Genomic DNA, 25,809 nt, shown 5'->3' on the forward strand with positions numbered 1-25,809 from the left:
AAATTGCACTCATTCCCACCATTTGGTAGCTTCTCAGTTGGGTACTAATATTTTAGTGTTCACTCATGAATTAATCACAAATCAAAGGAAGACAAATAATAAATGCATTCTCAATGGGTCACTTATCTATCATAAAAGTAACAGATAGGTGTATTAATATAATATAAAAATAACAGATAGAACATGAATATAAATTATTTAATATTTAATTACATTATTAACTATTAATTAATTTTTATTCTTTCTTAATCATGAGTAATTTATCCTTGAAATTAATCATGAGTATCATATGGCTAAACAAATAAAAACCTCTAAATTTCTGAATAAAAAAATTTAATATAAGAAATTAAATACTTTTTATTTTATTTTGTCGAAAGGAATAAAAATTATCTCTTTGTTGTAATTCATTTCTGGAAAACTTTGTCAAAGATCGTTTGCGTTTGCAAATGTGAGCAGATATCATCAGTAAATATAAGGTGACCAGCAGAGCCAGGTTATCCAAAATAATCCTGAATTACTCTGGATTAAAATGTAAACTGGAATTGCCCAGAATTTCAGCTAAATATTCGAAATTTTTGTAAAACAATTTATGAATGGAAATCTCTAACCAAAAATAAATAGATCATATGTTATAAATAGATCTGATTTTATAAAAAAACTAATTAAAATAAAAGTGGCACTTTCTCTCCTATACCAAGATTCCTCAAACTACAATACTACCACAAATGGTAGGTTATGTTATTTTAGTAGTAAAGTTTAAATACAAAAGGACAATAAATGTTCTAAATGAATGTAAAATGGCGCATTTTTTTTAATCATTTGTTTCCATTTTTATTTCACAGAAATATATAGTATATAACATGTTTTAAATGGCACTCCTTTAAAATGATATGTTAAAATGTTATGTGTTAAAGTGTTATATTTTATATTTAAATTTATATTTAATATGATATGAGTCCGGTGATTTCTTTAGTTCTTATCAAAACGAATAATAGAATTTTCATAGAATGAAGGCCAATGAATCATAGTTTCACTGTGTTTCATCGTCTTCCTTGTCTTGCGCACTTCCTTATCTTGTAATGATTATATTTAAGCGCTTGAAATAATAATAAACCACTGCATATCGAGATTAATTACAATAAAACAGTCATATTCATCTCACTTTTTTTTCATCGGTAATAAATCTCACTATTTGCTATCATGTATTATTACCCATTATTTAATATATTAAACAGGATATCCTTTATAATCATAGTTTAATAACTAATTTTTACATCTTTAGAAATAGATGCATAATTCCAATTGGGAAAAAGCTTTAAATGACGGGAAGAAATATCTTTTATAGTGCTCAGTGGAACACCGTTTTATGACCCCCATGTGTATAACCATATAAATGTGTTGCTGAAAAAAATTTGAGAGTTTAAATCTGTATACAGTCCCACAGGCCTACAAATCAAATTCGGCAAAATATTCTTGACACCCTAACATTAATTTTTTTTAAAAAACTTCCGTTTCTTTACGATTATAGCTGCCCAAATTATTAAACTCTGAATACGAGATTAGATGATTTTAAATCATTTCAGCGGCTACCTCGAAAAAGATCCGTTGATCAATGATAGGGGCTCAAAGATTGCAGACTCTGATTGTTTAACATAATGAAATCTAAAATTTCATATTTCATTCAGTTTTAGTGACTGACTTATTATTTTGATTAAAATGTCAATAAATCCCAGTTTTTACTGTATTGAGCAATAACATTCAGTGTGCAGAATCTATTTGTCAGTTGAAAGGAAAATGAAATAAAAATCAACATCTTGGAGTTCTTCAATGGCATTATAGTAAGCAATTGCAAAGTTGCAAATACCGCTTTCAATACCCGCACCTAAAATCTGCATGGCATATGCCTGCGAACATATTTTCAAAAAAACTCTTCTTACTTTTTTTCTATCACAAACATATTTTCTGGATTTCCCTCATTTATAAACTGGGCTATCGGTAAAGTCATTTTAAGTCTATTAAATTCAAATCGAGATCTCGTATTATCGAGATATAATTGTAATCGAGAGTAGTAATGTGTACCTATAGTAAAATGATTATGCTGAATTCACTGACACAATTACAGCGAATAAATATTTAATTTTTAATAAAAATATGTAAATGTATAAAAAGGTTAAAGGACTGGGAAATTGTATGAAAAATTAGGCTTCAAAATTCCTTCAGATGTACATTTATGGCTTCAAATAAGATAAAATGACATTTAAATGTCTTCATATAATTTAAAGAATTTTTTTTTTTTTTTTTTTTTTTTTTTTTTTTTTTTGAAATCGTAAGCCTATTTCTAAGGATTTAAAACTTAGATGTAGCATCAATATTATTGCAGCCACTTTATGTAGTATACTTATATTTTGTAAAACTGTTAAGAGTTTTATATATAAATATCATTCACTGAACAACTCTTAGAAGCCATATAATAGGTCAATTTACCGGTCTAGTTATAGTTACCAATGGAGATAGGCAATGGAAATAGCAAATAGAATATATATATATATATATATATATATATATATATATATATATATATATATATATATATAAACATATAAAAGTAGTATATATGTATATAAAAGTAGTAGCAAAATATTTTATTTATGTTTTTTAATTCTTTTCATTTTTAAAAAAATTTTTATAACAAGCTCTTTTATTATCGCAGATTTTTTTAAAATTAATTTGTTATTTTTTAATTGAGACCATTTCTCTCTACTCAGTGTCTCAGATATTATACTGAGGATTTTAAAATTTTTTAAATCTATTCACTTTCAAAAACATCATTTCTTTATGAGAGTTTTTAAAATTTTATATATTTTTAACAGTATAAATTATATATATAAATATATTTTAATATTCATTATTATAAACTACATACATTTTTATTGTTATATAATACGAATATAAAACCTTGTCTAAGATTTGTATGAATTTTATAGGTATTATAATATAAAATTTTAATAAAGCAGTTCCCGATAGAATGTTGCGTGTTTCTGAACTTTTTCACCGCCATAAAAATTCTTAATGAATATCATTAAACTTTACTTCTTGATATTTTGCATGCGTTATTAATACAGGGAGTAACTGGAAGATGCTTGACAGAAAATTTGATAAGCGTTGAATATTACAACTGCAGCCGTAAGGCAAGATGTGGGACTTCAATCCGCTACTTACTTCCATATTAATTGTCATTAAAAACGAATCACAATCAGAACTATTCTCAGAAAGCGACGTATATAATAGTACATTGTATCCAAATCAAGCACATTTAGCATTATTGAACAGAGAAATCTTTCTTCATTGATAATCGTTATCTTATGCATTTCTTCCTCATCCATATATTAAAATGTATTTTATTCAAGAAAGATTGCAGAGAGGTGTCGTTGAATTGCTCCGGCTTTGAGCAATCACTCAAAAACGTATAAGGGGTTGTCACAGGTAATGATTAAGAAAAAGAGAGCCCAATTGGAATTAAATAACATTTGAGAATCAGTCTCTGAGACATGGAAATGTGTCTGATGTCTAGGACTCATGCCCTTGAGCTCCTGGGCTGTTATCTTCGGGACGAATATTAAATATCTTTCACAATTTTGACACTCAACAATCATATTTTCATCTTTTTATGGTTCATTCGAATGTTATCAGCGACGGCGAGTTTGTTTACGAGGATTCTGTTTTTCGAGTTATTTGGGACCACCGGGATATCTGCGCTGATGAAGTTATTAAGGCGTAATAGTTTGTTAACAGATGAGATTTTTAACCTCACTGTGGCACAAATAAAGAATGCCAAAGAAATTCTATTTTTTTAATTCTTCTTGTTTTGTTTAGGTTATAATAACCATGAGTCAATGCTCCCTCTTTTATATATATATATATATATATATATAGGAGTTTGTAGCTTTTTATTATAGAATCGGTGCTTTCATATTAAGCATGATTTCCGGATAATATAACTAATTATTCTAGGCAACTAAATCTAGGTTCATCAGAGGGATTTTGAAACTAAATAAATGAAATTGTATAAAATATATCTTATCTAATAATAATCTTATTTGCAATTAAGAATTTATTAATCCATAACCACTGATACTCGAATAAGAACCGAAAGAACAATTTCTCAAATAAGTAGAGAAAGTACAATAACTGCCAACAGATACTATTATGAAATTTTGATGTTTTCAGATTTCTTTGACTCTAAAAAAGCATTTTTAAACGATTTTTTTCTTTTATTTGACTATAAATACGTGAACGCTCTATAACTAAAAAATACAACGTTAGACAGATGAAAATTTGCATGCAGGTCAAACTTGTGTGTGTGTTTTTTCCCACGAAATTATGAACATCTTTAATAAAACAAATGAATTCATGTGCACCTAGCAATTTCGAAGAGGATATTTCAGAATCCAATAAAAAGTAAGAGGGAGAGGAATGCTGGAAAGTGCATATTGATTTAAACTTTTTCCTTTGAAATAAATACTAAATTTAACCAGACAATAATTATTATTACTAAGTATTTATATCTATACTTATATAAAGCTCAATGTGTGTGTGTGCGTGTGTGTGTTGGCGCTCTACAGGCCAGACCGTTCGACCTACAGCTACCAAATTTGGCACATGCATACCTTGGAGGTCAGGAATGTGAATCTGGGGTCCCTTTTCTTAATTTTTAATTAGAATTTTAATTATTAATTAAAAACTAATTTTCTCCGCAAAAAAATCTTCATTTCCCCACCGCCAAATGGGTAAGGCTTCAGTTTTTTTCCCCCACTCTAAAGAGGCTAGGCTTAAGAAATTTTTGGCAGATTATTTCAAAGGATTCTGTTTATTTTCTTAATGTTTGATGCCTTTAAAATTAAACATTGTTAATTAACGATCTTTCAGATTGATTCTGAAGTACTTTTGAATTAAAATAAAACAGAATAAAGGAAATTAAAAATTTCTGATCTGCGTAGCGTTACTCCAACTAGAGTAGAAAATTCACGCATTTGCGTTACCATAATTGGCGTTGAAAATTCACGCATGCACATTGTGTTCTAATTGTTGAGAACTATTTTCAACGGATACAGAGCTGGTTTTGAAGGCTTAATATGTTTTTGACCGATTATTTCAAACGATTCTGTTTATTTTTTTAGTGTTTGATGCATTTAAAACTAAACATTGTTAATAAATCGATCTGTTCATGATGAATCTGAGAAAATTTTGTTGAAAACTTCTTGAGATACTATATAAATTAAGAAAAATATTCTTTAGTGTCCATAAGGTTTAAATACTCAGCGACTCTGTTTTCAGTACTCATATTTAAAAAAAATGCTTCGTCGAAGCAAGAAAAATATTATTATATTTATTGCAGTTTAATGATTTCCACTTTAATTTAAAGCATAAATTCTACGAGAGCTAACAGAAAATTAGAGAGATATGTATTACGTTATGGCTGAAGGCCTTTATAATATTATGAGTGAATTATATGACTATTAAAATTTGAAGTTTTAAAATATATTGATGAAGAAACTATTAAAATGAAAATTCCATAAAATATTTAACTATTAAAATTTTAATGTGCATTAAGATTCGCGAACCGGCTGGTCGCCAAAGGTGGTTAGTATGTAATAAAAGAATACTCTGCTGTGTGAGACCGGCATGATGTTCTCTATGTAGAATAAAATATTTGAAAAAAAACAAAAACAGTGGCAGATCTTTTAACAATAATTTTTTTTAACTGATAAGCACCGAATATAACTGTCTGAGCGGTATGGCGATTTCCCTTTGAGTATATGTTGTGAAAAAACACTATACTCTGTATTGATACAAGTATACATAACTTACTTATATACTTACATTTTACTTCGATACAAAATATACCTGATCAATACGAAATGAATATATTTTGAATTTTAATTTATGCGTTAATAGTTAATGACCCTCCAAGATACTACATAGGACGTTGCATGAACAAACACAGGATATTCCTGAAGAATGCTGTTGAAATTTTGTCCTAGTACTAATCGCGGGCAGAATCAGTAAATTATCCATCCGATTTGGCGGCAATCTTTTTATTAGCTGATATCATTTGCTTTTGATTTGTCGCCTCTTCAAAGTCCAATGTCAAATTTTGAGCGAAACAGCTCTTTTCATATGGAACAGGAAGAAGTGATCCATGTTCACAGAATACTTGTCCCTGAACAATAAAACTTTTAAGCCTTGAACCAAAGTGACGCTGTTCAATCATAAAGTGTGTCACAGCCATGATACTGGTTAGTTGACAGATATGTTTCAAACAAGTCCTCAAATTAAAATTCAACGCCAAAGATCTTGTTAATTTCTCAAATTATAAATGGATTGGTCTAATTAATGAATATGTCAAATTAAAAATGGATTGGTAAATATGTCTAACATTTGACTACCAGCTGGCTGTTCAGGATTAATGGTCGTTAAAATTTTCTTTTAATACTTTTTGTAACTTTTTCTGAATGGTTTCTTCAACTAAATATTTTCAAATTTCAAATTTGGTAAATAATTCATGCTATTTCAGAAATCTTAAGTTGTTCTGTTCATTTTGCTATGCATTTCCCATATTTTCTCCGCCATCTTCCCAAAAATTTCCAAAAATAAAATGGATACTCTCTGCTTTTCTAGCCTTTTAACAATATAATCTAATTTTTAACTTGAAACATTGTTAAATTTAGAATTTTTTTGTGATGTTCATAGTATTCTAAAAGTAAATTTATATCTTTTACAGATTCTTATTAAAATTAATTATCACTTTCTTTCCTAAAATTTGATTTGTAAATAATAATTTGTTCTAAGAACAGAAGTTCAATTTCATAATTTTACATGTTTAATTGAATTTTATATTAATATCCACAACAATTCGGACTGTAAAACAAAAACAAAAAAATATTCTACATTTATTAGTAACTTTTATCAATAAGTATTCTTCCAGAATTCTTATGTTTTTTTATAATCACTCTTATCGTTTTTGTATTATTTTATAATATTCGCACAGAATGCTTACGTATCATCGTACCCTTGTTCGAAAATATGTTAAAAATAATTTTTTAATTAATTAAAAAATAGAAAAAAATATACGGTAAAAAATTGGTATTATTGAAAAGTTAACTTTTATTTTTTTTGTATTTTAAGATAATGTAAAAATTATTTTTCGGCTGCAATATTTTCAGTAGTTATAGAGGAAAAACGCCAAAATTTTGCTTTATTTTTAATTAACCAAAATTTAGCAAAAAAAAAAAAAAAAAAAGCTGCTGAAAAGACACAAAATACAAATTTGTAACGCATTTTATTCGAACGTATCAAACATTCGGTAACAAGGACCTTATCGATGTAGAGGAAACTGTTCGATATGGTTCAGATATAAAGATCCAAAATCTGCATTCTGTAGACAGCTTGTTCAACTGCGGATCAATTGGTGGTTTGAGATGCTTCTCCCACTCAGAGTGATACTGTCTTTCAAATCTTTTACGTTTACCAGACGTCCTCTTAAAACAAGATTTTTTTAAGTATCCCCACAGCCAAAAATCCCAGGGATTAAGATCTGGAGAACGAGATAACCAGGAAACGCACGACAAATTACTCTATCATTGTCGAAAAAACTGCTATACACAGAGTCCAATGTGTGGAGGCCCTCCATCTTGCAAAAAGGTAATTGAATCAAGATGATGTATTGGCGCTATTGCACTTGGAGTACAACAAAATTTTCGAGCATATTTTAATACCTCCTGGCCGTCATGGTGCATTGAGCATAGCCTCTTCGAAAAAGAAAGGTCCAAGAGTAACTGTGGCTGGGAATCCACAGCAGACTGTAATTTTTGGTGAGTGAAGTGGAATCTCTTGGAAGATACGAGAGTTTTCTTTGTCCCGAAGACGATTGTTCCACTTAAATGGAAATGTGCTTTATCGTTCCATAGAATCTGCCATGGCCACGATGTATCCACTTCAACATCAGCCAGAAATTTAATGCAAATGTCAGTCGCTTCCCAGGTCAATGGGCAGCAACTGCTGAGTGTAACAAATTTTGTACAGGTAAAAATGAACCATTTTTTTTTTTTTTCAGTATGTTCCACACTGAACATCCAACTTGAATCGAAACAAATAAGTGCCGTGGCACTGCAAATGCACTACTACAGCTGGAAACGTTATTCATTGATTTTTGAACAATAGTGGTGGCAACATCTTCAACGTCATCTGAAAGAGTCAATTTGTTTTGGGGGTGGGGATTTGATATGTTCGTCTCTTGGCAATGCTTTTTCGTTGCCACCTCTGTTGAAAAAAGGAAAAATTTTCATGATCTTAATATGGAAACTTTGACCTGGCTTAACAATTTTCGCAATAAGTTTCCCCCGTAATGGGGAGTTAACTTATAAAGACATTGTACAAATTGTGGATAATGTAGTTTGAGTAATGCAATGAGAACGGACGAGTTTATCATCTTATTTTCCTAAATATAAAGCAGTACAGTGCACATTCTTTATACTTATTTTTAAATAACCTTTTATGAACAAAGAACTGAAAAGTATGCAATTCAGAAAACAAATAGTAGTAAATGAAAAATGTGAGTAAAAAGTCTTAAAAAAATCATGTGAGGGAATGAACAGGAAAACTTGTACAATTTAAATAATCTCGACTTAAGTTTGTTTCGCTCATTACGTGATTTGAATATGAATTACCACATTGAAAGTTTTTCTTATTAATTTTAATTAATTTAAATTTAAAACAGTGAAACTTATGTCTACTAGACATTTCAAAAAAAGGATTTTAAACCCGTTTTATGAAGTAACTTCATTTCCGGGTCATTATGTAACAATTTTATTCGTAACATGCGCATGAATGAGACATGAATTATGCAGTAATTACATGGCATACTTTTATCTGAGGAACAAAGAAAAATTTTGGAGCAGCTAAAATGGTGTGAAGCATCTTATCTTACTCAGTTTAAAATACTTCCTGATTTCTATAACAGTAATGAAAGCTGAACAATAAAAATAATAGAAAAAAAGGAATATAAAAACATTGTAAAAGATACATCAATTCTGAAATTCGAAGTTGGAGCATTGGTATAATATATGTTTTCTCTTTTGGTAGAAGTGAGAAATGAAATCATAATGAAAATTTTTAGTCTAATAAATCTATGGATTCGATTTTTTTATCATGAGCATTCAATGATATTATACTATTTGATTAAATCAATGCAATTGCAAGATATTCAGGTGTTGTTCTTTTTTCAAAATTCTTTTTTTTTTTAAATATTTTTTTTAGATTTATGAATACATTTGTAAATTCTAGTATTTGGATACTTAATATAGATTCAAATAATAAATGTATTCAGAAATTCCAGAATTTGAGTACTTAATATAAATTCAGATAATGGATATATTCAGAAATTCTAGTTATTTGGTGTGAATATGATTTTTTTTAAAGAAAATGTTTTTATTAAGAGACATTTATTTTTTTCTATTCGGTTACGACAACCTACCATTTCTTAAATCAACCATGAAAAATACAGGACATCAAAATAATAATAAGAAAAGATACTTCCTATTCGATATCCAGCATTGCCTGCCTCATTTTTTCAGATTAAGTTTTTCTATGGTAAATGGAATAGATGATAATCAATAAGTGCTGAGTGACGTCAGTATGGTGATTAATCATCAATTCCTATTTAAGTTCCTCCAATTTTAGATCCCTAACTGATAGTAACATGTTTTTAACTATTATTCTAATGAAATAATACTCCTCAGTCCTTGCAAATTTATGTCAGTCCTTTTACAGAGTTGTCATGTCAGTTTTTAGCAATAATTCGAAGATATAAGCATTGAATATTTTAGCAGACAGCAAACATAATGACATGTATCAAAAATTTCATAAAATTTTTGGAGCTTGATTTTTAGAATCCCTTAATGAATGCCTTAAAAAAGGCGACAAGTTTTAGGAAAATACAAGACTGTATCTCTATCATGAGCCGAAATCTAGAGATTCTTCTGGAATTTTCCATGTGATGTCCCTCCCTCTTGTGAGACTTTGTTACATGAGGCGTCTACACTAAAACTAAGATGTTTCCGGAGTTGACATCGTAGAACGAGCAGAATTATAGTTTTTGAGTGGTATTCGTAATTGTCTAAGTAGTGGATTCTATTTGATTTTGTTGTTAGTATCTACAAGTACTGTTTTCTATGTTCATTTTGGTTATATTTTCGTTACTTGAGCTCCATTATTTTTGGAATAAACTCACGTTTTCCATTATCCAGCTTGTTGCCTTCCTTTCCCCGATGCCTAACGTAGATTTTTTCGTAACAATATAGTATGCCAGACATATGCAAATAGAACCAGTTTGGATATAATGCTGTTAAAATTTGAAGGCAAAATTTAGTAAAGTTAATGCGCCTGAATTTAGTAAATATTTGTCAGATAAGTTTGAAAATACTCCAAAATTTGCATATGACAGTATTTTCATGTTTAGAAGTAAGTGGCTGTGCTTATTATTCACATAGTATGTATATTTATTTACTCATAGAAAATGAAATAGGTTTTATTGTAAGATTTAAAGTTAAAAAAAGATTAAGATTCAAAATTATTCCATTTTTATTAATTTTGAAATTAATTAAAGCGGACAAGACATCACAAGATGTAGGAAAGATGGTAGCTTAGTAGAAATACCAAGCAAGAAAGAAATCTATATTTTTATCTCGCTCCTAGATTTAAAAAGAAAGTGTCGTCGAAATAAACTAAATTTCTATAAAAATTTATTCTTTTTCCGGTCTTTATAAAATAGTCGTATTTATTTCCAAGTGTCAACAATTCTGTAAAGTTCATATTTTGACGCAGCGACATTAACTCGATAAACCTCCAAAAGATTTCCAAAGTACGATTTTTCTGTGTTTCTATTCCTTGACATACGTATTGAACTGCTTCCTCAACATAGACCATAATGGCATATCTTCTCTATATAATGGCATACAGAAAAATGCCCAATGTGCTTTCATTGCTATCTTCTAGTGGAGTAACAAAGGGAAAGCAAGGAAGAGTAGAGTTGCCTCGGGCGTCATTATTAGAGATTATCCAATTTTTTTTTCGCCCTCTTAACCAAATATGATAAAATTAGGTTTACACTCAGCCAGTTATATGATTCCATTAAGTCAGGCACGCGCTGAGAGAGTGGACAATAGCAAGTTCTTTGTCTCGATGTGACAAGTACTTGCTTCTGTACAGTTCTACGCATGCGTAATCTTACTGGATGAGTAGTAGCTGGCTGATTGTAAAACCACCTTAAGAGGGCGAAAAAAGGATGACTAGTCACAATTTAAAAATTATAATTTCTAAACCACAAATGACTATTAGAGAGTAAAAAACACAGATTATCAAGTATATCATATGCTATTGCTACGTACTGTTATCCTTTGTCACACTGAAGCAACAAACGATGGTTAGTACTTATTTTATTATATTCAGCATCCACCCTTCAAAAAGGGATTTAGTATAAAACGTTTGCACCATGCAGCAGTTATGCATATTCTTAAAAAAAGTGCTGCATGAATTGTTTGAATCTTCTTTGAATAAAAATATGTCAAGAGAGAGTGGCGCGAATAAAAAAAATAATAGTGAAAGAAAGAAACAAGGGCCGGCGTCCTGGCATTGGAGTATCTTGTCTTCCCCGTGACCTGGGTTCGAGTCCCGGCTGTGCCATGGTTGTTCTTCATCTGTTCTATCTGTGAGATGTGTGAATGTGCCCCCTTGTAAAAAGGGGCTGTGCAAGCGAATGTGATGCGTGAGTCACATTCATATATACTAAGACATACTCTTGGCCCTAATTGGTACTACTAAAACAAGAGACGCTCCCTTTGCTTAAAATCGCTGACTTCGTCAGCGAGCTTGTCCATGGCAAGTGCCATTATAAACAACAACAGAAACAAGGGGCAACTCTTTATAATGACTGTGATGAAAATTTCAAGCATACTAATTGATAGAAAATAAATGTATATCCAAAGTTCTTCAATTCATCATCCATTAGAGTCAATAAATTTATAAAAATATCCCTCTTTAATAAACAAATATTCCCATGAAATTCAATGGTAATTTTGTGCATTTTAGCTTGAATGTTCGTCTTTTTTTGTTATAATTAATTAAAGAAATATTATATTACACAAATACCAGTCTTGGTAAGAATTATTTTCAATTAGTATTTAAGTCACATCCTGAAAAAAGAATATTAGCTATTTTATTAATTTCTGGTCTTCAAATAGATCTATCTTTGACGGGAACTTTTAATATGTAATTTTGACATTACAATATTTGTTAAATGCATTATTATTATTTAATATTTGTTAAATACATGTATATGTAATGCTCTAGTCAATTTAATCTTGTGAATCTGATTATTGGAATAGCTTTGATAGGACTTGGAATGGTAAAAGATATATTGTAAGACAACAGATTTTGTAGATGCCTGTCCTGATGAAAGACAGGATGAAAATGAAAGAAAATTGGCACTTTCACTTCTCCATAATTCTTTTATTCTTGAAGATAAAAAGATAATTTATCGCCTTTTCATCAAAAAAATTTAAATTGAGACAATTTAGCAAATCAAATTTGTATTAAAAGCTGTTCGATCGCTAGAAATTAGAATCAGAAATTTGATTTCCATTCTTAACATAGACTTCTTTTTATAAGCCTTAAACATATGGTAGATACCTCGTCGAAGAACTCTCATCAGTTGTATTCTTTTTTTTTTTTTTTTCAGCATTTTTCTCTGATAGTCCCAGCTTTTTCTAAATTAAGGAAGAAAATGGTATGCATGTGTATATTCTTTAAATGTCAACAATAGTAGAATCAATGCTCGCCTTCAGGCTTGTTTTAATCCGTGTTATAAGCACATTTTAGAAATTACAATCATGGCCTACATAATATATGCCTTAAAATCCACCAACTACTCATACGATTGTTGCATTTTAAACAGTCAAACTCAGCAAACTTCTGCATTAATGAAAGCAAAAGCAACATATAATTCTTTCCTCCAATGACCCATTTCGTAGGTTTTCTTTTGCAGTAGCATGAAAGTCTTCATGTAACACGATTTTTTAAAAGCTTATTTTATGAATAAAATAAATCTTAAAGTAGAACAGATACACTCACAAAAAAAAGAAAGAAAATGAACGCATTAAATACAATGAAATGTGTACAATTCCCCAGAACGCGAACATTGTGATGTGTGTTTGGAACTAAAATGCTCACATTCAATTATCACTGAGGATTCAGCATACGAGTCAAAAACTGATAATTAATTTCATAATTCTTCATAATTCATTGTATCCATTACTTCTTTAAATTTTTTTACAGTAAAATTCAACATTATTTCTGAGCATAGGTCCCTTATTTAAGAAGTCATTAATGATGGTTTGTCTCTTTATACGTCTACTAAGTAAGTAATATTTATATCGTTTTATTAAGCTTCTTGGATTAAATGAAGGACTTTGTTAGTTTGAAGGCAAATTTAAATCTGTTTGAATAAAAAAATATTAGTTACTGCATCTTCATAAAATCTGAAATAACATTTTTTTTTCAATACAGATAAAATAGTATGAAAAGAAAGTAAACCACTTAAATCATATTGAAATTATGGTTAATTCACTCTTTATAAAATTTATTCTTCTTCTTGTAAAAGAGGTACTCATGGCATCGATTTATTTAAAATTTTAAAATAATATATATGTATATATATATATATATATATATATATATATATATATATATATATATATATATATATATATATATATATATATATATAATTTTATGTACTTAATACTATATAATATTACATTTAACTATTATTTATTGATATATATGTATATATTAAATTTATTATTTATTATTATATTTTATAAATATATATTTATTTAATATATATTAAAATCATGCATTAGAATATTGCAGTTAATTACAATTTTGGACTCTTATGCCCTTTTTATATTTAAATTTTACCATATGTAAGAAATTCGATTGAATGCATCTGTTTTTTACTTCCTTAAATATAAAATATGAAAAGAGAAAGTTTAGTGAAATTCAAGAAAAAGTAGTAGATATCAAATTGAAGAATTAAAGAGTTGCCAGATTAAAAAATTGCCTGTTAATAAAAGTTCATTAAAAACACAGGCATCTTAATAGCCTATACTTGTTGCACAAAATATTATAAAATGTGCCAAGCGGAAATGTGTACAATATATAACAAATACTACAAAATATAATTAATTTTGGATCTTTAAAAATATTATTTATTTATATCTATATCTACATATACATATTTATACACTGTGTAAAGAAAGCAGAACATAAAGTAGAAAAATAGTTTTTCGTAAATTATGCTGTGTATTTTTGTCGTCATATTCTTTTGTAGATTTTGTTTAATATCATTTTCTTTAATTTCAAGTAAAAGTAAAACATCTACCACTAAAGTTAATTTAACAAAGAATTCGTATATATAATTTCCACTGTATAAAAGAAGTAGAAGAACATCTTCTAATTTTTTTTATTTGGTTGATTATGCACAAGTAAAAGAATAACTATGAACTTCTCTTTAACTGATTTTGTCAAGAAAAACTTATTTTTATTAAAAATTGCTCTATTTTTATTTTTATAATATCTAGAAGATTACCTTTGATTGGTTTTCAAAAAGACCAAATTTTTGCACATAAAAGTGATGGTAAACATGTTAGAGATATTGCTCACATCCTATACGTCAGTCCCAATATAGTTACTAATCAGAAATCCAGATAGAAATGGAAAGAAAAAGAATAAGGTCTTAAAAACATTGACGCCTCACAATGAAAGAAAAGACTTCACGATGAAGATTAACAATTTAAAAAGAGTAGTGCAAGTGCTGTCAAGGTTCGAAATCAAGGAGGACTGACTCATGTGGTAAGGCAATCAGTTTACAACTACGTAAAAATTCATTTTCAAAAAGCGGAAAGATAATCTAAAAGGGAGCATATATTGTTAGCCGGAACACATTGCATGATATTTAAAGTGTAGGTCTGCATCAAATTCTAAACCAGTTCCATCGAAATATTGACCTACTGCGGATCTGTTTATTCGCAAACATATAAACACAAAAACTCAAAAAAGTAAGGACTTAGATGAGTTAAATCCGTTGAAAGGAACAAGAAAGAACTGGGATGGCTGATACAAACCCGTGCTGGTAAAGGCTTAGCTGGCTGGGCAAAGTGTTTTTTTCTTAAGGCAATATGGATGTGATCTACAATTAGGGATCTGTGTCAAATTATGATTTCAATCAGTCTCAAAGATGCAATTAAATATCTTGACGATCTTCCTTCATGTTAAAAGGCAGAAGTCGCTCATCTTGCCAATTTTTCTCCATGTTAAGAAGCAGGAGTCGTTTGTGTACGGAATTCTGAAAGTAAAAATCAGAGCACTTGAGGCATTCACAGCTTTGCTTAAGGCTCACAATTTTTATCTAGAGAGGAGGAGGGAATAAAGTAAAGTATGTGAGGAAGTTTCTGGAAGATCATTCCCTCAAGTTGAAATTATATTACTCTATCTATTATAATTGAATCAAAAAGATAGAGATCTAGAAGGATACAATTTTCTATACTGTGTTAACAGTCGTTCGCGACCATCACACACCAATGAATTCGTTCAACGTTATCTTAATTATTTTAGCCTATTCGCTTAGACCAGTAGTTCACATGCCGATTTATATCCAACCCCCTCAGTGAATGTCTTACTTGAATATACCACAATCTCACCCCCTAATGTCCACCGGCATTCACTGAGTGCCCATTCTAAATGGCTTTGCAGATTAGACATATAAAATCAACCAAACTTCAAAAATATTGTACTGCTCATCAAACCTCAAAAAAAATTGTAGTGCTCATAAGCACTATTAACTACTAATAGTGCTTTTGTTTTTGTTTATTTATTACAACCAATACTTTACTTATTGTGGAGGCGGCGGGTTTCCCGATCCAGAGAATTAACTTCTGCTCATCTCCGGTTGACAATTGCATTCCACTTCCTTCTTGCCCATATGCTCTGGACTAGCTTAATGCGGGAAGATACGTGGACATTTGTGGATGGGATTTTGAAACACCACTTGTTTGTTGTGCGAGTTATATTGCGCCTGGCTACGGGTATTCGTCATTTGCAGGAGGAAGTGCGGCAGGAAGGACTGATCCCGTAAGTCCACCAGGTATGTATGTGGGATAGCTACTTCTCTAAATTTGTATATGTAATAATGAAAGCAAGTCAACTCTCAGAACACATAAGGGACAAAAATAAATACATAAATGAAACGCCACCGAAAAAATAAAGATAGCAAAGTCTCAATATTTCGAATTTTGGAAAATGTGGAAATAAATAAAATAAAAAAATCAAATAACTTTCAATTAATTTTTTTTTAAATAAAACAACATACGATTGAGCAACTAAAAAAAAAATATGAAACGATTTTTTACCAAAAATCTGAGGATCAAAATAAAAATTGAGAAATCATTGAATTTCAGATTTTTGATTAAAAAAAATATGTTTACTAGCTTCAAATAGCAAATAGAAATAGGCATATATAATAGCAATAGCATATTCCATTCCGGCCGTCTAATTAATTATATCACAGTTGTATATTAATTAAAAATGGAAATGATATAAATGCCCAAATATCAACTTATTTCTTGCATATAAAGATCTATGTTACACACACACACACGACATTATTTAAGCAGATGTTTCTTTGATTCCTCTTCTTTTTTTATTATTATTTAATTTGCTTATTCCCTGTATTCTGAAATGCATACCAACCAAGATTTAAAATTTCTAAAACTACCGGTTATTCTGATTCCATTTAAAATTGAATAACGTTATTTTAGCTTTGACAAATCCAGTATTATTTTTCTTTCATTTGTTTACCTCTTCCATTTTGCTAACATTACTTTGAATTTCATTTTTTTTTCTTTTGTCCTGTGGCTATTTTAAGCCAAATTTTGCGCAGTAGCTTCTGAGGGTAAAGACCCCTGAGCACCCGAGGGCAGAAGTCTGACTTCTAGCTCAAATGAAGATAGCACACACACACTCGCTTGCCCAACTCCTTTTTACATGGGGGCTCATTCACACACCTCACAGAGAGAACATAAGGAAGGGAACAACCATGCCCGAACCAGGACTCGAACCCGGAACGCCTAGATCAGAGGGAAAACGCGCTACCCTTAGGCCAAGACGTCGGTTTGAATTTCGTTAACGTGTGTGATTTAGAAGAAAAAGCATGGTGAAGAGTATATCCAAAAAAATATTTTCTTGCAGTTTCCCTTATCTTCAGAGTGAATCTCACTAGGGGCATCTCAGATAAGGTGATTGGTTTTCAATGGAAACATAGCAATCTTGAGTAGCTGAATTATTCGCCGCCGATAATGGGAAGTACCTCGCATGTAGAGGGTTGTACCATGGTGTGGTAAAGGTTTTCAGAACTTAAGTATAGTTCCACACTTCACTGTTGTCAAGTCGTCAGGATCCTTTAACCCAGAACCTTCAGATAGGGAGGATATAACTCCAATGTTGTTATCTTCAAACAGAGTTTCAAAGGACACCTCAGATGGGGGAGGATGCTCACGAAGGCCAGATGGTACGACAAAAATGAGGATATCAATCGTGCACTGAGAACCCCACCCCCATATACACAATAACTCTTAATTCAATATATGTAAAAACTAGCAAGTAAATTCTACAGGGATAACACTATAACATCAAAAGTCACAAAATATGATCTAGGCAACTGCAAAAGACCCCGAAACCTCGGCTTGTCTGGTCTAACCTTCCACTGGTTATATTTCTTCTCTCTGTTTGAATGGGTTTATTTCTGGACTGTTTCTTGTTTTGTTCCCTGTTTCATACTGGTACATGCTAATTTGGATATTTTGCCAACTTACTCTCTCCCTTAGAAGCCCCTGGCTCTATATAGGGCTGCGGTGGCCTGGTGGTAATGTCTCGGCTTCGGAACCGGAGGGTTACAGGTTCGTGTCCCGATTCCACCGAAGAACCGTCGTGTAAGAGGGTATGTTGGGCGTTAAATTCGTCATGACCAAACGTCCTCCCGCTGGTGTGGCGTGGTGTGGAGAGGGGGTGCCAGCTCAGGTGTCGTCCTTGTCATCTGACAGAGGTTCAAAATTACGAGGTCCGTCACAAAATAGCCCTAGTGTTGCTTTAAACGGGACGTTAATGTAACTAAACTAAACTAAACCAAACCTGGCTCAATGCACGCTTCCATCTTGGACTTCTTGTTCCCGTTACCACCTCTCTTACTGCTTACCTCTTGTTCTTCATGACCATGACCCTGTATTAACTAAAAAGTGAACGCTCATCATCCCAAGTCTGAAATTTGTCAGATGTATTGTTTGTCAACGGATTCTAAAACCCTCCGCGCTTTTGCGCATGCGTTAGGATGGGTTTAATTCCCCATAATAGGGCTGGGATGAAAGATAAAAAGAGGGTATGTTTACATTTAAAAATAAAATAAACTCGGATTACTCGCAGACTGAATTAAAATAATACGGTCAGAAACTAAACGATATTCACGTACACGTGAACAAAAAAGTATCTAATATGGCGAAAATCAATGCCAAAATATGATGAAGAATTCTGGAAATGCACTCATCCTTCCGTGTCTCTCCCCTTAATGAGATAGAATCGTCGAAAAATGGCCGTCTCCGAAAACTGAAACGAACAGTATAAGAGGTGAGACCTGCAGCTTCAGTGAACCATACTGTCTCCATGAAGTATCAGATGAAGAGATTAGAAATTTCCGTTGTGGTGGTTGGTTCTTGCTTTCATGGCTCATAAAATGATAATGCGGAGTAGAATTACTCTCATTTCGGGGATTGGTTTTTACTTTTATATGAGAAGTAAATTCATGAGCCGCACTGTAATGCAGGTTGTAATATGCTGGCCTCAATGTCTGTGTTGATTTTCTTGACGACTCGATTATTCAATTCACCCCGGATGATATGGTAAGACTGGAGTGACTCCTTTGCAGTTATCTTTAAATGAAACCATACGGGGCATCACCTCAGATTTGGGGCTGAGAAATCCCCGTAACGGTGGTGAAATTTCACTGTCCGGATAATGGACCACCCTGGGCACAGCAAGCATGATGCTGTTCTCTGGTCCTTTAATCGATTATAAGTCGTATATTTGTATGAGACGTAGGTACGTTAGTTGCTCGTAATGGCGACTATTTTTCGTGAAACATAAGAAACGAAATATTTATAATGGCGACTCGGTTATTCAATGCATCCCAGGTGACAAAGCTGGGCAAGATATATCATTGCGATTAATTCAAAAAGAATCCTTGGGAGTTAAAAAAAAAAAAAAAAACCATTTTCGAAAAGAAGATTAAAAGATGCAGGATTTTGTTGGCATACTTTTTGCTTCTCTTGGGGTTGTATTAATACTGGCTTATTATGCATACATATATAATGCGTAATATTGGCTTGATTAATGCATACCCATAATGCGTCTGACAGTGGAACATACCTCCTTAGCGGCGTTCCTACGACCTGTCCAGACGGCAGACGAGGCACGCGTTCCCCCTTCGAACCCTCTTGTGGTTTTCTGGGGTGCTTTGATGTTTGTCCAGTTTACCGACAAATTGTCGGTAAACTAAACAGGCATCAAAGCACCACAGAAAACCTCAAGAGGGGGACGCGTAGCCCATCTGAAGATTCTCCGGTCGTAGGAACGCCGCTTCAGATTGGACCGCTCTTAATGGGGACTCTTTTCCTTAGATCGCAATATCCATATTATTTTCCTTTCGGTCCTCGATAAGTCAAACGAACTAGGCATGCATAGCGACAAATGAACATAGGCACTAATGAATTTTATATTCGCAAATGATAGCATCTCATTATCTTTGATACAATCTAACAAGCCAGCGTCCAGACCTAGGGGTAGCGAGTCTTCCCCGTCATCTGGGCGCCCCAGGTTCGAGTTCTGGTTCGGGCATGATTGTTCTTTACTCTCTGTTCTATCTGTGAAGTGTGTGAAAGAGCACCCCCTGTGAAAAGGGGTTGTGCAAGCGAGTGTTGACTGTCATCTTCATATGAGTAAAGCGGCGTTCCTACGACCTGTCCAGACGGCAGATGAGGCACACGTTCCCCCTTCTAACCCTCTTGTGATTTTCTGGGGTGCTTTGATGTTTGTCCAGTTTACCGACAAATTGTCGGTAAACTAAACAGGCATCAAAGCACCACAGAAAACCGCAAGAGGAGCTCAAGGGGGAGACGCGTGGCTCATCTGAAGATTCTCCGGTCGTAGGAACGCCGCTTTAGAAGTCGGACTTCTGCCCTCGAGTGCTCTGGGGCGTTTACGCTCAGAAGCTAAGGCAGAAAACTCGACTTAAAATCGATGACTTCGTCAGCGGGTTTGTCTATAACAAGTATCATAAGTAACAACAACAGTCTAACAAAAAATGGCAATTTTATAATCCTATGACTAATTTTTATTCAAGCTTAGTTTTATTCGAATATCGCTAAATCAGTCAATTCAGACATATTTAAGCTTGTTTCAATTATTAGAAGCCAAACCACAAGTTGGGATTTCGAATCTGGTAATGAAGTAGAACAAAAAGGTTGGGTTAGCTTTTACAGACGTCTGCGGACGATTATATATATTGATGATGAAAGTGTGAAGATTCGACTTACTTTTCAATACTGAGAAAGATTAAATTTAAAATATGGCTCTAATCGAATTTTTTGAAATTCTTACATTTAAAGCCTTGTTTCAAAACTATGCAATAGTGAAAAATTTTCTTTCTTCCTTCTTTCTATTGCTGCTCATTCTTATAATATAATCGGAATTATAAAATCATTCTTGTAATTTGAAAATTGCTTTCTTATTGTAATAAGTTGATTTATTTTATTTATCATGTGACAATCTGATGCTGTTTTGAAAATGAGGCTTATGATGCTAACAAAAATTAACCGATGTCGGAAAAAATAGGTCAAATATAGGTACTGACTCATTGAAAAATATAAAACGTGTAACTTACTTACTAATTTTGAAAATAATTAAATGCACGTTGAGTAAAATTTAACAGCTTGAAGAAAACTAGTTAAATCTATACTTATATAAAGCTCAATGTGTGTGTGTTGGCGCTCTACAGGCCAGACCGTTTGACCTAAGCTACCAAATTTGGTACATGTATACCTTGGAGGTCGGGAATGTGCACCTGGGGTCCCTTTTATTGAATTTTTAATTAGAATTTTAATTATTAATTAAAAACTAACTTTCCCGAAAAAAAATCTTCTCATTTTCCCTACCGCCAAATCAGTAAGGCTTCAGTTTTTTTCCCCCACACTAATGAGGCTAGGCTTAACATTTTTCGGCCGATTATTTCAAACGATTCTGTTTATTTTCTTAATATTTGATACATTTAAAATTAAATATTGTTAATTAATCGATCTTTCAGATTCATTCTGAAGAACTTTTGAATTAAAATAAAACAGATGAAAGGAAATTAAAAATTTCTAATCTGCAAAGCGTTACCCCAACTGGCGTAGAAAAATTCACGCATTTGCGTTACCATAACTGACGTTGAAAATTTATGCATGCGCATTGTGTTCTGATTGTTGACAAATATTTTCAACGGATGCGGACTTGATTTAAATTATTTTTAGGTTAGTTGTATGCTTTTGTAATTAAATTGTATTTATATTAACACAGAATAAAGAAAATTAAAAATGTCTAATCTGCATAGCGTTACCCCAACTGGCGTAGAAAAATTCGCGCATTTGCGTTACCGTAAGTGGCGAAGAAAATTCACGCATGCGCATTCTGATTGTTGCCATGACAACCGTTATCAACGGATGATTTAAATTATTTTTAGGTTAGTTGCATGCTTTTGTAAGTAAATTGTATTTATGTTAGTTATATATTTTTTAAATATGCTTATAGTTTTAAGTACATCGTTTTTTAAGTAGTTTTTTAAATCTGTTTTCGATCGATTATTTTAAACGATTCTGTTTATTTTCTTAGTATTTGATGCATTTAAAACTAAACATTGTTAATAAATCGATCTGTTCATGATGAATCTGAGAAAATTTTGTTGAAAACTTCTTGAGATATTATATAAATTAAGAAATATATTCTTTAGTGCCCATAAAGTTTAAATACTCAGCGACTCTATTTTCAGTATTCATATTTTAAAAAATGCTTTGTTTCAGTAAAAAAAAGATGTTCTTATATCAATTGCACTTTAATAATTTTCACTTTAAATTAAAGTGGAATTCTACGGGAGCTAACAGAAAATTAGGGAGATACATATTACGTTATGGCTGAAGGCCTTTATAATATTATGAGTTAATTATATGACTATCAAAATTTGAAGCTTTAAAATATTTTGATGAAGAAGCTATTAAAATAGGAGTTGCATAAAATATTTAATTATTAAAATTTTAACGAGCATTAAGATTGGCGAACCATCTGGACTCCAAAGGCGGCTAGTAAATAAATAAAGGAACATTATTTACTTATATAACTGTTATTTACTAACAGCGTTATATAAAAATTATCTACTCTAGAAAATTCCTTAAACTGCAAGTGATGTAATTCTCTTCGTCGTATTTTTTATCTTTATGATTGAAATGAGATTTCGAGAGTTTCTTTTTGTTCTATATTTGTTTTACTTTGACAATAAAGCAGATTGTTCTGTTAGACTGTGTTTTCTTCTTGGCAATTTTGTGAAAATGCCGGGATACAAATCCCTGTTTGGGCTTGAAATTAGAATTAAGAAGTTAGAGAACACAATAACGGAGAAAGTTTCCACACGATAACTCAAAATTTGCCATAGTTTAGTTTAGCCAACGTCCCGTTTTAAAACAACACTAGGGATAATTTGGGGTGGATCTCGTAATTTTGAACCGCAGTCAGATGGCGAGTTGGCACTCCACTCACCAAACTTTACACCACACCAGCGAGGGGACGTTTGGTCCCGAAGGGTTTAACATGCACCATTCCCGTTTATACGACACCTCTTCAGTGGAATCGGGTGTCGAACTTGATACCCTCCGGCTCTGAAGTTGAGATCTTACCATCATGTCACGGCGACCCCAAAATTTGTTCTAGTAGATTTCAATTTATTTTTATTTATTGATTGATTGATTGATCCAGAAAATTTTTGTATTGAGTACCTCTGAATTATATATTTGTGTATAGTGTGAAACATATTCCGTAATGCTCGCAAAGGTTCAACGCTTTATAAAATTATTTTCAATCTGTAGTTTCAGTAAAAAAAAGTCATCAGATTAGGTGAAGTTTAATCAGTTTTTATTTCAAATTAAAACTAAAATTTTAAGTGAAACAATAAATAATTAGAGAGGTACATAGTATAATGAATAAAATTATATTTAAAAAAAAGTGCAACTTACATGTCTATCAAAATTTTAAATTTAAAAATATCTTTCTGAAAAGTCATTAAGATCGAATTATGCGTAAAAGATTCAATTGTCATTGAAACTATCTATTCCTGTTAAACTATCCCCAAAGGCAGGTATAAATTATAAAGATAGCTTTCTCGTGAGGAAAATGTCTTGTATTGATCTTTGTCTAATTTCTTATTTATATTACATTATCCAATCACAATGTTTACCCCCAGGCTGCGGTGTAAGAAGATTACAACCAAGCCTCTATTACGGTTTCTATGCTTCCGGATATGAGACTGCCGCTTTCGGATATGCTGGCATAGGCAGAACCGCTTATGCTGGAGGCAGAACTGTTGTTGAGAAATGGCCCTGGATGGTAAGCAATTATATTGATGTTTATTAATATATTAAATTTATTTATACTCAAGCCAATGCTAATAATATGACAGTCACGGATTACTCGCAATATATATGAATCTAAGTGCTTATTTTATTATTTCCTATAGGCAGCAATATTTTACGGAAGTGCAATAAAACAACTTTGTGGAGGAACTGTCATAGACGCCCGGCACGTTGTCACAGCTGCCCATTGTTTTAGAGGACGCAGGTTTTAAATCTCTTTATTTCTTATATATTTTTAATATGAAAAGACTTTTAAATAGGCTTACCTTTTGAAAAACAGGAGATGTAGCCGCGAGCATTAAGTACAGAATGCAAAGCCATACGACGGATCATTTGATCTACGGTTTATAGTTTAATTTAGTTTAGTTACATTAATTTCCCATTTGAAAGCAACACTAGGGCTATTTTGGCTTGGACCTCATAATTTTGAACCTCGATCAGATGACGAGGACGACATCTGAGCTGGCCTTTCCCTTTCCAAACTTCGATACCATACCAGCGGGTGGATTCAATGTGCACCAGATCCGCTTATACGACTCTTCTTCAGTGGAACTGGGTCTCGAACCTAGAAATTCTCAGGTTCCGAAGCCGAGACCTTGCCACCAGGCCACCACCGCCCCTCTGGTTTGTATCTTTAACATGCAGTTCCTTCTCAAAAAATGGGTACTCGCAACGAAAAGTTAAAAAAAATAATTTAATTAACTTTTAAGTTAATTAAAAATTAATCGAAATTTAAGGCATTCTTTAATTTCGGAGTAAAACATTGTAAAAAAAAGTTTTTAAACTGCTTTAAAATAAATGATAGTCAATTTTATTTCCGTGCATTTTTTCGAAAAATTTAATTCTATTTTTCTGAAATCAATTTTAAGCAAGAAAGGAATTTTAATTACCTATACCATTGATTCATATGAAAAAATTTCGGAAAATTTTTCTGTATCTTTTCCTATCATAGTTCTATTATCAATTCTACCATGGCCATTTATATATATATGTGTGTGTGTGTGTGTGTAATGATATCTCTTAATTTAAATCATAATTAATTTCATAAGTTTTTCTTAAATTAGCCCCTGTTGACTTCATTCTAATATGATCTCTTATTTCCTGATCCAATTCATACTTTTTTTTTATTATTTAATTATTTCTAACGTGCGCTTACCAAAATTACTGACTCCGTCTTTCCCACACCAGGAAAAAAGGGACAAAAATTCTTACTACCTGCACATCTTTTTAAAAAAGTACCTAAAATTCCTCTGCCAAAATCGTAGAAATCAGGATTTTATTATCAGAATTTCATAGTAAAATTACTGCAAGGAAAAATTTCGGTCACTCTGCTCTTGCATTACGATGTAAACAGACATTTTACTATCGCTTCTCTCTTGTTCTACAAATCATGACTCCCGTGATGATATGAAGTTAAATTTCAAAAGACTTCTTTTCAGGCAGGCATTTGCAAAATTTTGTAACACAGAGGGATCAATCAAGTCCTTTGAAGAGCTTTAGATTCAAAGCGGAGTCTTGTATATCCAGAGAAATAATGTATACCTATAATAAAGTGGTTATGCTGAGTTTATAAAGACTAGTAACAGAGCCCTTGAGGAGAAGTAAGTTTAATTTCATAAAAAAATAAAAGCGATTGCAGAAGATATTTATTTAATGGGAAAGACCTTTTTAATTATTATCGAGTTCTTTTAGAATAATAACTGGCATTAAATATCTAAATGAAAAAAGTTAAGATTCTATAAATTTTGATTAATTCTTGAAATTTTAACACATATAAGAAAATATCAATTGAAAAATGATTTGTTTTTATCTCATTTTCGAGCCTTCTTTAACCACTTTACTTATCTTGCTTCATACTAAAACCAAAATAATTTCTCGTAAGCCTGAGAAAAAATGCCTGAAGTCCGATTTCCATTTTTTTTTGTCTCTCTCTCTC

General features: G+C 31.7%; 1 protein-coding gene across 1 annotated transcript in view; it reads left to right on the plus strand.

The window, feature by feature from the left end:
* Window positions 1–25,809, plus strand: part of LOC129962255 (serine protease 29-like) — a 37,452-nt gene that overhangs the window by 1,484 nt on the left and 10,159 nt on the right. The window contains exons 2-4 of the mRNA XM_056075998.1: window positions 16,111–16,258; window positions 23,705–23,847; window positions 23,978–24,078. Of these exons, the coding sequence (XP_055931973.1) occupies window positions 16,111–16,258; window positions 23,705–23,847; window positions 23,978–24,078 (392 nt within the window). The remainder of the gene's footprint in view (window positions 1–16,110; window positions 16,259–23,704; window positions 23,848–23,977; window positions 24,079–25,809) is intronic.

The sequence above is a fragment of the Argiope bruennichi genome, chromosome 2, assembly GCF_947563725.1.
Source record: "Argiope bruennichi chromosome 2, qqArgBrue1.1, whole genome shotgun sequence".
Classification (NCBI taxonomy): Eukaryota; Metazoa; Arthropoda; class Arachnida; order Araneae; family Araneidae; genus Argiope; species Argiope bruennichi.